Consider the following 15,640-nt stretch of genomic DNA (forward strand, 5'->3'; position numbering starts at 1 on the left):
TGAGATAAGATATCTGCTCATCTTATCACTCCAAGCACGTGGTGCTTGCTTTAGACCATACAATGCCTTTTTCAACCTGCATACGTGAGTAGGATATCTAGGGTGTACATACCCTTCTGGCTGTGCCATGTATACTTCTTCTTGTAGATCTCCATTCAGAAATGCATTCTTAACATCCATCTGATGCATTTCCCAGCCATTAGCTGCAGCCATAGCAATGATTGCTCTCACTGTGCCCATCTTAGCCACTGGACTAAACGTCTCATCATAATCCAATCCTTGGGTCTGTGCATAACCCTTTGCTACCAATCTTGCTTTATGTCTCTCAATAGAACCATCAGATTTGCACTTCACTTTGTAAACCCATTTACATCCAATAACATTCTTGTCCTTTGGTAGTGCAACCAAGTCCCATGTATCATTATGGACCAATGCGTCCATCTCTACATCCATTGCTTTTTCCCATACATGCTCTCCAATAGCCTCTGTATAGCATGTAGGTTCCACATGCTTCACCATAGATGTTATGTATGCATAGTGCATAGCAAAATCTCTATATGTCAACCTGTCAACAGGATATCTGACTCTCTGGGATCTCCGCAATGCCTGCGGGTCACTCTGTACACCTATAACTCTAGCATGTGGTGGCACATATCTGTCCTGCCTAGCACCAGGTGTGCGTAAAATAGGTATGCCAAGCTCCTCATCCAAACTCTCAGAACTAGATGACTCATATCCTGTGATTCCAATTCCTTCAACTTTCTTTTTGCCTTTATCCATAGCACTACTCCCAGTGCTTACACTCTCATGCCTCAAACGTCCTGACCATGGACGTACACTGCTACTCTCAGCTTCTGCTGGCCCAGACATAGTAGTAGAACTAGAACTTGCTTGTGGTGGCAAGTTCACATGAACATCAGCCTCAAGTGACTCAATAACACCCTTATCTTTTGCTTTATACCAACTAGCAAGCTCATCAAACACCACATCACGTGAGATGACCACTTGTCTAGTTTGTGGATTATAACACTTGTAGGCCTTTCGATCCTGTGCATATCCAACAAATATACATTTCTCTGCCTTAGGATCCAACTTCCTTCTTCTTTCATCAGGCACATGCACATAAGCTATGCATCCAAAAACTTTAAGATGTCCAATGTCTGGCCTGTAACCTGTGAGCCGCATCTCTGGCGTGCTTCCATGAATGGCTGCTGTAGGTGTTTTGTTCAATATATAAACTGCAGTAGCACATGCTTCTGCCCAATAGTAATCTGGCATGCTCTTTCAATTAAGAATTGCCCTTGCCACTTCACATATAACTCTATTCTTTCTCTCAGCCACACCATTCTGCTGAGGTGTATACCTGCATGTCAACTATCTTCTTATTCCATGCTTCCTCAAGAAATGCTCAAAAGCTTTTGAGGTGTATTCACCACCTCCATATGTCCTCAGACATTTAATCCAACAGCCATACTGCTTTTCTGCAAAAGCTTTGAAATCCATGAATTTTTCCAACACTTCACTCTTCTCTTTCAGAAAGTATATCCATGTCATCCTGCTAAAGTCATCAATGAATGTAACATAGTATAAACTGCCTTTGATAGATGGGTTTTGTGCAGGACCCCATACATCACTGTGTACTATCTCAAGTGGCCTGTTACTCATATTTCCTTCTCTAGGAAATCTCAATCTTTCCTGCTTCCCAAACTGACAGGCTTCACAAACATGCATATGTCCATCATATTTGAACCTAGGCAAACCATTGACAATGCCTCTTGTTTGCATGTTCTTTAATCTCTGTATATTGACATGGCCAATCCTCTTGTGCCACATATTAATATCCTGTACCACATTCCTGCTCTTTGAGAACATGGCTGATTTTAGCTCAGGAATTCCAGCATCCAGCTTAAACAGTCTTCCTTCTTTCTTGCCTTTAGCAATCACTCTACATCCATGTTTGAAGTCTTCAACGAAGCATCCATGCTCATTGAATCTAACCTGTAATCCCTGTTCTACCATTTGACCAACTGAGGCCAAGCTTTTAGTGATCGAAGGCACATACAACACATCTGACATAGACTTTGTCTGACCATTATGCATGACCAATGGTACACTTCCAACATGTGTAATGACATGCTGGGTATCATCACCTGTTTCCACATAGCCTTTGACATCCATTGGCTTCATGTGCTCAAACCATTCACCATGACATGTCATATGGTTTGATGCTCCTGAGTCCATATACCATGTATCTTCATTCTCAGCATTTGTTGTCATAGAACCCACAACATGCTTCATGGCAAACAAATGATTTGCAGTTCCATCATTGCTACTTGATGCATAGTTACCACCATGTTGTGCATAGTTTCCACCATAATGACCACCACGTTGTGCTCTTCCCCCTCTCAAATCATTCTGTTTACGGAAACAATCTATCGCCATATGACCATATTTGCCACAATAATGGCATTCCACATCTTGCATAGAATTTTGTTGGCCTTGCCAACGTCCTCTTCCACGGGGGTTACCACGACCTCTTTGAGGTGCATATCCGCGACCACCTCGAGCACCATATGAAGGCTGAAAATTCTGTTGTGGAGGCCTATCCTGCCATCCACGACCATTACCACCACGTCCACGTGATGCAAATCTCCCCCTGCCTCTAAAGCCTCTATGCGAGTAGAAAGCCTGATTTCTGCCATCATCATGGCTAGTAGATGCATCCAGAAATGAATCACTGAGCTTGATTTCCTCAACCAACAAGAGTGAAACCAACTCATCAAAGTCGGGGAGACCTGTACTCCTCACTGAGATAGATGTATCAAATGATTTGTATTCCTTGCCAAGACCACGCAAGGTAATATCCACCAAATCATCATCAAGCATGGGGGCATTTATTGTGGCCAATGCATCTGCAAACTTCTTCATTTCTTGCACATAATCATGTATGCTCCTTTTATTCCTTTTCACATTGTGTATCTGCTGTCGCAATTGAGACTTGCGAGCACTCGTATGTGTATCAAACATCTTGACCAAAGTATCCCATGCATCTTTGGGATTCTCAGCATCCTGAATGTGTATGAGCATAGCATCAGAAATGCATATAGACAAATAATGCAGCACTTTGAATGCTCTATGAGCAATAAGCTGCTGCTGTGTAGGTTGCCAAGGTAGCTCAGGCTCAGGCTCAGCAGCTGTAATGAGATTCCAAAATCCTTTTCCTTTCAAGAAGCTCTTTATCCTGTACTTCCATGCCTCGAAGTTCTTCCTATCTAGCTTTTCACCAACTATCTGAACTGGATTATCCGACATGTTGCTCAATGCGTACACCTTCCGCACACTTCAAATCTGTAAATGAGCCTTCCTCAGCTCAACCACACTCCAATGAATGTTCCAGATACTCCAAGATAGCCAACAAACTCCAAATTTGATGTAGAAAATCTACCTGTAATCATCCGAGATGAACTGACTCACGCAATGCGGGATACCCTGAATTGACATGCCTTCCAAGGCTCCAAATCGCAATGTAATGGTGCAATCAAGTATAGGAAACTTGCATTGACACCTAATGAACCTCAATGTTGAGTATCAACTCCATCTGACATGTGTAATTATCAATTTTTGAAAACCCCTTTTTCTGTTTTTGGAAAAATCAGAAAAACCAGAAAAACCAGTAATGATTTGGCTCTAATTTCTTCAATATTTGACCAAATTGAGCAACCAGGCATTCATTGGCTTAGCAATAGTGTCCATCAAGTCCATGTAAGAGAAATTTGTCCAATTGTAAAACACCAAAGATTAATTGCTCGATTAAAATGCTCTGTTTCTTTGCAACCAGTGGACAGCCTGTTTTAATCAGCTCATTCCTAGCTCAATTAGGCATCATTGACCAAACAAATCACATAGCCCTCTTCTCCAAGATGTAAAGCATCCAATTTCTAAAACAATTGTGGAAGTAATCAAGCACATAAGTGAAATTTGACCTCTTTGTGTGAAAAATACCAGAAAACTGCCCTGTTTTCTCTGTATGGGCTGCGCCGCCTGCAAATCAGGGGTTTGGGAGTGGTTGTAGGGTTAATTGATGATGGAGAATAGTCCCCAAGACACCTAGGCATATGTGTGACCCATCAATGCTTGGATTTTTGCAAAAAACTCACTCCAAATGCTTCAAATTTGGGCTTCTTTTTCACTGTTTTGTGAGAGCTCAAAAAACCAGAATTTTCACTCAATCAAATACATCCAAATTGCTCCAAACTTTGTTCAAGGCTTGCACATGGGTTGCCAATACATCCCTCTTTGACAAATGCATATGTCTTTTGCCAGAATCACACGTATTTCCACCATACATCAATGTTGCCAAGCTTTAATGGAAAGCTTCAAAAACCAGAATTTTGCTTTGCTTTGATTTGCTCTAAAATGCTTTGCTTTTGCCTGTTTCACCTGCAATCTGCTCAAGGATGTTTAGAAGACCTTACCCGGTAGGCCAAGCTTTCAGATCTGATAGTATTTGGTGTGCTCCAAGCTTCACAGCTCCAATGGCCAGCTTCACAGCTTCTTTTCACAGCTTCTTCTTCTCCCTCTTCACTCACTCACTCATAAACCCTAATAAACAGCACAAGGCTCTGATACCATGTTGAAAGATCGGTAGAGGGGGAGGAGACACACACACAGGAACAAACCCTAATGTCTATTGCAAACCCTAACCATAGAGGGAAGCCATGTCCACTCTCACACAAAGCATAATGCACTAATCCATAATCCACACAACACACAATGAGTTGTGTCCACACTCTACTAACCCTAGCTAATGTCCACACACTATGACCAGCTGGACACGCGGTCATTTATGTCTCACACATGTTCCTACCTAATCTGCCAGCACATAGCATAGCTGGCTCACACTGACATCGAGCTTGAATCTCAACAGCCCCTCTCAAGCTCATGATGTACTGCCGATGAAGATGTAGATGAGCTTGGGATATCAAGGCTCTCAACAGTACCCAGTTGCCCCAGATGATCACTAAATAGATCACATCGGAATAGTTTCCCCAAGAGAACACATCTCTTGGTTAGTAAAAAAAACAATTGAAAAATAGATCTCATCACAGTCTTTTATTTCCATTGTCATTTGTAGCAATCCATGCAACCAAAAATTACATACATAAGATCCTACATTTACCTCTCTAATATATGACTCCATGCATCAGACAATCTATTCAACCACATCTGCAAATCTACTATTTAGAGAAAGGCACTTACATGGCAAGGAGTAGATTTACCAAAACTTATAGCCTCAGAGGATGGTAACGGCCATTTTCTCTCTGTGGGTTGATTGTAGCCAAGTGTTCAACATGCCTCATTACTAACCACGCTGACCTCATTTTCAAATTTTCTCGTATCATTCATGTTGCAATCTTGTTCTCCCTGTCCGCCCCATTCAAACCCCATTAAATATCACCGCTCCAATAGCCTAAGAAGGTATCAATACATCCAATGTTGCTCTCCTTCATCCCCTTCAACACCATATCCCACCACCCATCTCCATGCCTAGTCTCTCGTCTACATTCTATCACTGCTATAATCAGAGTGCTCTCTTCTGTGTGACTTGGCATAATAGAAGACAATAGAATGCTCAATGGGGTTTGCAACCTAGGAGCCCTTTATTGACTTTGGTAGTGGGTCTCTCCGTCTCAATGGCCTCACCTCTCTCCCTTATAATGTAGTAACATGTATCACTTCTGAGATGATCAACTTTTCAAGTGAAGTAACACTTTTGACAACCTCAGTTGAATCCAACAAAGGGGGGTGGCTGATTGGATGCACATTGAAGCGAGTGAGCAAGAGTGAGGGTGATGAGAGGCTTGGCTAGTGAGGGAATGAGAAAAGGCAGTGGGGGAGAGGGAGTGAGGATTCTGGCACCATTGATGTTGGTGGCCAGACAGTTGGTGAGGATGGTAATTGAGAGCGTTGCCAGTATTGTTGCAAGTGGTGCATCCTCCTTGTACCAAAGATGTCAACTCTACCGCATAGCAATCGTACCTTGTGCACATGTTGGTGCATTTGGACCCACTAGTCTGGAAACGTTGGCTACTCCTCCCTAGGTTTCTCAGATAGTTTCACACATGTGTTGGTTTTGGCAACAATTGTATGAGACCCACCATTGGTCTGGGGGGTCTACATCATACAGAGGGAGAGCACGTGAGGGGGGGGATGGCTATAGGACTAATCTTTCTACCACATTGTGCTTATAAGAATGGCCCAAGGCCATTCTTCCATGGCCAATTTTGATGTATTTTGCATGGATGTGTAGAGATTGGCTATTCTAAAGCACACCATGGATGGAAGAATGGCCCTAGGGCCATTATTTCAAGCATACAAGGGACTTTTATATACCATTCTCCATTCCGCCTTCCCAAACAACTTGGCCAATCTTGCGGTCCTGTAGAGCAACAGAGTGCTCCTTAAACTCCACCCAGATGCCAGTCTTGCACACCTCATGCACTAACAACAGATGAAAACCAAGAGCAGGGATGTAAAGAACACAAGAGGAATGCTTCCCTTGACTGGTGGGTGGGAGAAGACGACACGGTGGGAGAAGGAGGTCTACACAGCATGGCAATTAGAACTGACGTTTAAGGGAGGAGGGCCCAGTGTGATGAGGTTGGCCGCCGGTGGAGAAAAAAAACAACAAAACAATTGTGGTGGTTGGTTGAAGACGTTGTCCAAGAGGGGTCTAGCCAATTTCTTCCATCATTTTTAGGCAATGGGGTCACCCTGAGCTTTTCGATGCACAAGGAGGAGGACCTATTGGCCAACGAAGAACCAAGGAGGCTAGATTGGTAGCTTGCTACCTATCTCCTCCAGAGGTATATATATATATATATATAAGTTTATAAAGAGGTTCTCACGCGAGCTAAAAAAAATAGAGATTTTATATCTTTCCTCCCTTAAAGAAATCGAGATGTCCTCATCTTGACAATCAGTAAGGAAAATCTTAATACAACTAAGATTCATCTTCCCACGTAGCGTCTTTTGTTCAGAATTCCTTCCACTAAATTAGATGTTCCCTAATGAATTTATTTCTGAGAGTCCTTTCTTTAGAGATAAGGATTCTAATTGGTTGAGTTTCCAAAGTGCTCTGGGCTGGCATAACAATTTTCTCAACATTGGCCTTCTTGGTATCTTTACTCTTTTGTCCTTATTTCTCTGACACGTTAGGTATTGTGTGACATACCTGAGTACATCCTTCTTCAATCCCATTCAAAAGAAACTCCTTTGTAGAATATTCAGCATCATCATATGTCTTGGATGACTGGTTGATGGGAGTTTCCTTGAAGTGTATGCTATTGGCTTCCTTTCTTGTAAGAGGACTCCACTGCCAGTTAATCCACTAACATCAATGACTACTACAAAATTTGTATCAAGATTCAGTAGGTGAAGGAAGTTGTGAGAGCCCCTTGATTTTGTTGAAGCTTTGTTGATACTTTGTAATCCAAACTACCTTTGTATTTTTTAAGAATCTTGGTTAAAGGTATGGCTATCCTTTCATAATCCTAAATAAAGATACGGTACCCCCGAGAAATCCTAAAATTTCCTTGATGTTGTAGATGGTTGTGGTAGCTTGGTTAAAGGTGTGGCTATCCTTTCATAAACCTAAATAAAGATACGGTACCCCCTTGTGATACCGAGAAATCCTCAAATTTCCTTGATATTGGACGGTTGTGGCCATTTCACTATATCTTGTACCTTTGCTAGACCTAATGAGATTCCATCTTTGGAAACATGGCCTTTGTCTTCCACCAGCCAGGTCTTCTTCCTCTACATCGGTGTTGGCTCCTTCTTTCTCTCGTACTCATCTGTAGTGCTCTAGGCCACCCTCGTGCTCCTATAAAACCTATCCTTCTCTCGACAATGACAGCAACCCCCTCTTCTCTACGATGTCCCCCCCCTCTCCTCTCGTCTCAGTGTGAAAGACCTGCCCCCATCTCAGCTTGCCCCCTCGCTATAGCCACCTTCTCACCACTCTCTCTCTCACTCACCCTCACATCCTTGCTAGCCTTCTCGTGGCTTCCTCTCTTGCTCTCTATGTCTCACGGCTCTTTGTCACTCCCCCACAGTAGTAACCTCTTCCTCTCTCTCCATCACCCTTTTGTCAACCCCTCGACTCTCCCTCTCTCTCCCTCACCCTTCCGCCGTCAACCCCTCACTGCAAAAGTCTCTCACTCTCTCTCCCACTTACGCTCTCCCCCCCCCCTGACATGCTCTCCCTCTGTATGGCATAGAGCCACCAGACCAATGGTTGGTCTTGTACAATTCTTGCCAACATGAACACGTGTGTGAAACTATCTGAGGAGCCTAGGGGAGTAGCCAGCGGCGGTTGACATCTTCAGTGGACAAGGAGGATGCACCACTTGCAACAATACTGGCAACGCTCTCAATTACTATCCTCACCAACTGTCTGGCCAACACTAACGTCAATGGTTCCAAAACCCTCACTCCCTCTCCTCCACTGCCTTTTCTCATTCCCTTGCTGCTGCTAGCCAACAAGCCTCTCATCACCCTCACTCTCGCTCTCATTTCAGTGTGCATCCAATCAACCAACCCACTTTGTTGGATTAAACTAATGTTGACAAAAGTGTTACTTCACTTGCAAAGTTTATCATCTCAGAAGTGATACATGTTACTGCATTGTAAGGGAGTTGTAAGGGAGAGAGGTGCACTATTACACGATGCGGGTTGATTTTTGACATTTGTTTTGACGGTTTTGAGCATATAAAAAATCCGTGAAAGCGTCCATATGCACATCGATACAATACCATCGATATGTACGTTAATATACACGTCAAAATACGGTCGATATAAACATTGAAGATTAATGCTACTTTTCGACCACTATTTTGACACTTATTGGGACACTGGTTTCGACGCTAACAACGACTACTATTGCAACCCGTATTTTGATGTTGACAACAACGATGCATTTTTTTATGAATGTTTTGACACTTATTTTGACGCTTACGTCGACAGATATGCAGGTTTTATTTATTTTCTAAATAACGGTACACCCAGGTGCAATCCTGGGTGTACCTGTATACCTGTTCTCTATAATGAAAGGCCATGTAACTTAAATTTTTATTAAGTAACAAAAGTTACATAGCTCATAATGGAGCCAACAAAAAGTATACAAAAAGAGGCATAGAGCCGACAAAATGAAGTATGCTACTAGAGGCCCAACTCCTATATATAGCTCATAATCATCATCGTTGCCCTTGGGGTTTAGCAATAGTCCCTATAAAAGAGTATCCAAGGGACAAAACTTAGAAATGAAAAGTGAGGAAAAAACTAATTTATGGGTGGAAAATGTAGAGGTTTACCATATTCATCATCTCCGTCCGATTCACATTGTGGCCCTCTTGCTTAAGTTGCTCAAGGAGGGCATACATCTCGTGCAATAGGGCGTACCTTTCCTCTGCATCGCAGCACGACCGACCACTCTCATCTGGAAGCATGAAGAGACATAGAGCTGACAAAAATAAGTACACCAGTGGAGGCCTGACTCCTATACATAGCTTCTAATCATCGTTGTTGCCCTCAGGGTTTGGCATTGGTCCCTACAAAAGAGTATTTAAGGGAAAAAACTTAGAAATGACAAGTGAGGAAAAAACTAATTGATGGGTAGAAAATGTAGAGGCTTACCATATTTACCACATCTATCCAATTCACATTGTGGCCCTCTTGCTCAAGTTGTTTTGAGGAGGGCATATGTCCCATGCAATAGGGCGTACCTTTCCTTCGCATTGCAGCACGTTGACCACTTGTAGCTAGAAGCATGAAGCATGAGTACTTATTTAAAAAAATTTAATGCCAATTATGCTAAAAAAAATAAGTGGTATGTGCATCAACACTTACAAAGTAGGTGTGGAAAGCATCCCACCACCGCTTCCAAGATGGGAGCTCCCTATGCCGCCCATTCACTTCACTTCCTGTAGCCTCCTCCTGCTGCTTATATCTTTGGAGATTTGCACGGTGCTTTCTAAACTCCTCTTCCCAAATCTCTTGTGTGAGCAATTCTAAGGCTTTTGTCCCCCTGACTTTACCTTGCGTTGTGTGATGTCATTGCGCAAGTGCTTCATCACATTCACCATGTGATCTTTTATCCATCTAGGATGGACCTCTTCACTACCTGGTGCTAGCATAAAGTCACTTTTGATTTGATTAACGACTTGTTCCTTCTTGGCCTTATCAAGTTTATGCCATATAGTCATGTAGCTGCTGTGAGCAAAGGCTACATAGCATAAAGTGGATTTGAGACTTCATCTTGTTGCCAACGTCATCTAAGACCACATTTCAATCCACTACTTGATAGGAGGAACAAGCCGGATTGGAGGTAGCAGGATTTGTGTCAAAGCAACGGGATGAGCACGAGTGTAATGTCTCCTCACAAACTGGCAATGGGTGGGCACTCGCAACGGCGCCAAGGGGAAGAAGCGTCTGCGGAGTCACCACCATGGAAACAACCTGTAATAATCTTGTCTACGACATGACTGGAAGTAGTCAAGCGAGCTGTGGGGTGGGGTTTGTGTGATGTGCCGTGGAGTGTCCGAGGGCATGGCCTATGTAGTGGTGGGCTGTGCAGAAGTGCGATACTGCTTAGACAAGCAGGGTGGATAGTTTCCTTTTCGGATGATAGCTTTTGAGGACTTTCCACATGCTCCCCACTATTAAAGACAAAGGAAAATTCTCTTTTACAAGAAGAGAAGGATAGTGACAAGATGGAGGGCTCCCCTTCCACTATAACCACCTACTCACAGATAACCACTCCTAACTTGACATAAACAACATTCTAGATGGCCTACAATAATGCCCCATATCTCTTTGCATAATCCTAAACCCGGCATGATGTTGCAATAAACATGAGGTTGCATGAATAAGAGATCTTACCTCGACAATGTAAAGTCGAAGGAGAGGACAACAATGCAAGACCTACAAAACATAACATGAAAAAAAGTGATTAGTTACACATTTAAACTTCATGCATACATACCCTATTTTGCATAAGGTGTTATACATAAGCCTATATGCATAAAGGCTATGCATAAGGGCTTATACATAAGCCTACACCCTAAGCCTATTGCATAAACCCTAAACCCTAAGCCTATACATAAACCCTAAACCCTAAGTCTAATGCATAAGGGCTTATCCTATGCATAAGGCTTATGTATAAGTGTATTGTATAAGGGCTTATGCATAAGCCTATATGCATAAAGGCTATGCATAAGCTTGCAAGAAGCCTATGCAAGCTCTATGTATAAGCTTCATGTAATCTTGCAAGAAGCCTATGCAAAATCTATGCATAAGCTTCATGCAAACTTGCAAGAAGCCTATGCAATGGTGGGGGAACGGAGAGGACACAATTAGAAGGTGTATATTAGAGACACACATTAAAAAAAATTGAAACAAGAAAGGGATGGTGGAAGGGACAAAAGAGAACCTCCAATTTTTTGGAGAGGGCAAGATTTTTTTTTTGAAAATGCTAATAGTGAGGTGCTGCGGTTTTGTTAAAAATCCCTAGCGTTAAAATAGTCATCGAGACAGGTATCGAAATAATTGTTGATATAACTCTCGATATAACCATCGATATATACGCGTCAAAAAAAGCATTGAAATGCGCATCGATAGATTTTTTTTAAACGGTTATTTTGACACCTATTTTGTAGTATTATATGGTAGTGATGTGTGTGAACCCACTTATGACCTCCGGGGTACTTTTTCACTCACTAGGAGGTTTTTTCCTTGTGTTTATGTACAACAACCTCTTATCTACTCATTTTGGGGTGTGTATACTTATCTTTTGTATCTGGCACACATTTGTTTATTGTAATCTCGTGTTTGTGTGCTCTCAAGATTCTCTATCTTGTGTGTGCATTGATGCAACCCTAACCCTAATTCCAACATATTTTGATGGCCACTGACGTTCATTTTTTAATTCCTTTTCACATTCAAATTGTGAATTTTTTGGCGGCTCGACACCTTTCCAAAAAAAACAAGAATATACCGACTAGGCCATGCATGAAGTATAAAAGAAGCTCCACATCCCCCTCATTTGGACCTCAATTCACATGCGTATTCAACATACATGGAGCCCGTGAGATAAGTGCTATGAACCTTTCAAATTTTATCAATTTAGAGAAGAAAACATTGTGTCCCAAAGTTGAAGAATTTGCAACGATCATTCCAAAAAATGGAGCGTATATCCAGTAAATCACTTGTAACATCTACTTATTGTCCTCAATGTTTTCCTAAACAATAATGAACTAGTGGATATCCAACCTCAGTGGAGAAAAAGAGCAAGGGAAGAGGCAACCTCGATGGGATTGGAACACAAGCAAGCTTTTATGGACTCGAATCAAGTTCTAGATCATGACATGGTTGACATGATAGATGCCTTGCACGACACAAGCACATAGTAGAAGATCATGAAGTAGAAGACATTAGACGATGTGTGGAGCATGCTTCTCAAGAGGAGAAAGAGAGCTACATAGGCTTTTCCATCTACCACTTTACCACAGAGCACATGTTTCAGTTCTCTGGACTTGCCTCTCCATATTGAACTTGCAATCAATATATGGGTGGTATGATACGAGCGTTTCAAAACTTATGGGGTATGTGTCCCTTCCCCTCTCTATGTTTCACATGCTTGTATTAATGTCTTGTCTTTATCCTTTACTATTTGTTCTGCTATATGTAATAGGTTATTGAAGGATCAAATTCTACCAGAAGACAATGAGACGCCTTGGCACCCTGCCTCCTCACTGCTTTCAGCCTCTTGCAACTGCCGCTCCAGCACAGAAATTCTGTTCTAAAGACTGGGACTCCTATTGGCTTCATGCAATAAATTATCTTTTTGGGATTGAAGCCGCACCACTTGCGCTTTTCAAGAGTTGAGATGCAAGTAGCTTGGGCGCTAGCTTGAGGAACATGGTGGCAGAAGTCTACGGTATGCTGAAGAAACCGCACAACACTTTCCAAGTGTGTGGGTTGGAGCTCATACTGCAGGGTTTCACAGGGAAACGGAAGAATTGTGGTCACTACCGCATCAGTAAAGACTATGGTACCCACCTTGAAAACTAAAACCGTCGGTGCTGTGAGCTGTTCAATTGCCGCAGGCGCATCGGTACTGAAAGGTTAATAGCCGGCACAACGACCGATGCCATGCTCACCAGTGACCACTCCTGAATCTGTTGGCGCCACCGGTGTAAAGCAGAAACCCCCTTTGGTGACATTGCGACCGAAGAGCGCACAGGGGTACCCACCGGCACAGTCGCAGCAGTAACAGAAACAGTGACTTCACCCCATTCAGTATCACATGCAACTTCTGCATGCAAGCGCTTTTGGCCTCTAGAACTGTACTGGCCACCAGTACTTCATCGGAAAACAGTGACTTCACCCCGTTCAGTATCACTGGCAACTTTTGCACGCAAGCGCTTTTGCATGCAAGCGCTTCTACATGCTACATGCAAGCGCTTTTGGCCTCTAGAACTGTACTGGCCATCGGTACTCCATCGGAAAACAGTGACCACCCCATTCAGTATCACTGGCAACTTCTGCATGCAAGCGCTTTTGGCCTCTAGAACTGCTACTGGTGGCCACCACCGGTACTCCATCCGAAAATAATTATTGTGACTAAAGCACTGGTAGATAATGGAGCCGAAAAATGACAGGAAGGCCGAAGAGAAACCAAAAAATTAGCGGGTAGAGGGAACAAGATCTGTAATATTTGACCCACCTTTGAGTGTACTACTTGCCCTTTCTGCACACCTGAAAACAGACCTCCTGGGCCTCAAATCGAATTCGGTCCTTCAAAACACGAGCCCAAGAAACAGGCCCGAAATTAGAAGTTTTGATCAGAACTGTTTCACCTTGACTGACACTGTATAAGTCTTTGCCTGCACCCAAATGGCTTCTAAAAACCATCTATAGTACTCTTTGGCTGCCAAATCAGTGCGTCTTGAAAGTTTATACTCCCTCGTGATTTTAGGACCAAACTTTGCCTCCATCTTGGCTGCGAGGATTGCCACCGTTTTGCGGTAGCACAAGCTCCGTCGATAGGGCAAGTGTAGCTTCTGCTCAATGTATTGCACTGTGAGCACCACCGCTACATCCTATAGAGCCACCATATCGCCAGCAGCTAATTGCCATAGCAAAGGCAATGACTGCGGGTGTACCTGCACATGCTCCCAATCAAAGTTGGAGTAAATGCAGATGCACTTATCGGTGAGCCATGCATCAATAGCCGGTTGCTCGAGATGCACGATCGGCGTGATCGGCAAAAACTGCGCAAGAGAAGCAGTCATGGCTGCTACAGAAGAAAAGAGTGCGAGGAAGAAGAGCAAAAGGCAAGCAGAAAAGTAAGAGAAAAAATAGAATGCTTTTCCACAAAAAGGAGGGAGTTTGTGCATGCAAAACAACGACCACTTTTTGATGCATGAAGATATGACACCTGGAAAAAACCAAGAAAAATAAATTGACAAAAGCCGCCCTTGATGTGGAATGACTAAAACCATCATGAAAGAAATTTTATTCTCCTCAGAAATTGAAAAAGGGCATTGAAGAGGAACCGCCGGAAAGTAATGACGCATCTGAAACCCATTGACACGGGAGAAGAAAGAACTTCCCCATGAAGATTTGCGAGGAAATAAGAAGTGGGACCGCAAGAAGCATACACCCAAAACGGCCCGGTCCACCGCACCTTAATGCACGAAGAAAACACCAGCACTAATTACCCTCTTTGGAAAAATTTCTTCTTCAAATGCCGATCCACTTGCCACTTTCTGCGACTTTGAATTTCTTGCACCCAATAAAAGCTTTTTATCCTCCCTTCATCTAATTCCTGGATGACCTCCATCCTGTATGCCAATGAGTCCTTTGGTAGTAATCTGTCCATATTCGCAAGGTGCAAACTGGGAACCACAAATTCGACCGGTGTGATGGCCTCCATGCCAAAAGCAAGTTTGAAAGGTGTCATCCCAGTTGCCACTTTAAACACTATGTGTGGTAAGCCCAAAGTGCCGTTGTTGGCAGCTTCACATCCCAATCTGTCCGATGAAGACTTACCACTTTAGTCAGAATGCGGATTATCTACTTATTGGAAGATTCTGCCTACCCATTTGCCTAAGGGTAATACGGGGACGATTTGCGACGCAGTACAAAGTAAAACCCCGTCATTCGTTTGATGACTTTATTAATAAAATGACCGCCCCGATCACTGACCAATTCCACTAGACAGTCAAACTTGGTAAAAACATCCTTAAAGAGACACTTTGCCACCACAGAGAGTGTAGTACTATCCCGCAAAGCCCATGCTTCTACCCACTTCGTACAGTAATCCATGGCAGTAAGAATATACCTGTTCCTAGTTAAAGCCACTGCAGGTTTGATTGGACCTATAAAATCCAGACCCCATTTCTAAAATGGCTCCAAAGGAAGAATCTAATGGAGAGGCATTCGATCCCGTCACTGGGACAGTTGTCCCATGCGTTGACAAACATCGCATTGCCACACAAGCTGTTGTGCATCCGCATGAACAGACGGCCACCATAATCCACTTTGTAAGACCTTCTTCGCTATGATTTTTCCTGAG

At 43.0% G+C, this 15,640-nt stretch overlaps 1 protein-coding gene across 1 annotated transcript; it reads right to left on the reverse strand.

Moving 5' to 3' along the window:
- Positions 1 to 14,779: 14,779 nt before the first annotated feature.
- On the reverse strand, positions 14,780 to 15,390 carry LOC147636791 (uncharacterized). Its single transcript, XM_086800968.1, has 2 exons — positions 15,185 to 15,390; positions 14,780 to 15,095 (listed from the first exon to the last, which is right to left on the reverse strand). The coding sequence occupies exons 1-2, from the start codon at positions 15,388 to 15,390 to the stop codon at positions 14,780 to 14,782; spliced, it is 522 nt and encodes a 173-aa protein (XP_086657094.1).
- Positions 15,391 to 15,640: the final 250 nt, after the last annotated feature.

The sequence above is a fragment of the Cibotium barometz genome, chromosome 7 (genome assembly GCF_041138505.1).
Source record: "Cibotium barometz isolate CiBa-2024 chromosome 7, ASM4113850v1, whole genome shotgun sequence".
Classification (NCBI taxonomy): Eukaryota; Viridiplantae; Streptophyta; class Polypodiopsida; order Cyatheales; family Cibotiaceae; genus Cibotium; species Cibotium barometz.

Bases quoted from the DNA above. Each gene is read 5' to 3' on its own strand.
- LOC147636791 (XM_086800968.1), bottom strand. From the start codon at position 15,390: ATGGATTACTGTACGAAGTGGGTAGAAGCATGGGCTTTGCGGGATAGT. The intron at 15,096-15,184 runs GTATTACCCTTA...TTCATCGGACAG, and splicing joins CTGCGTCGCAAATCGTCCCC to ATTGGGATGTGAAGCTGCCA.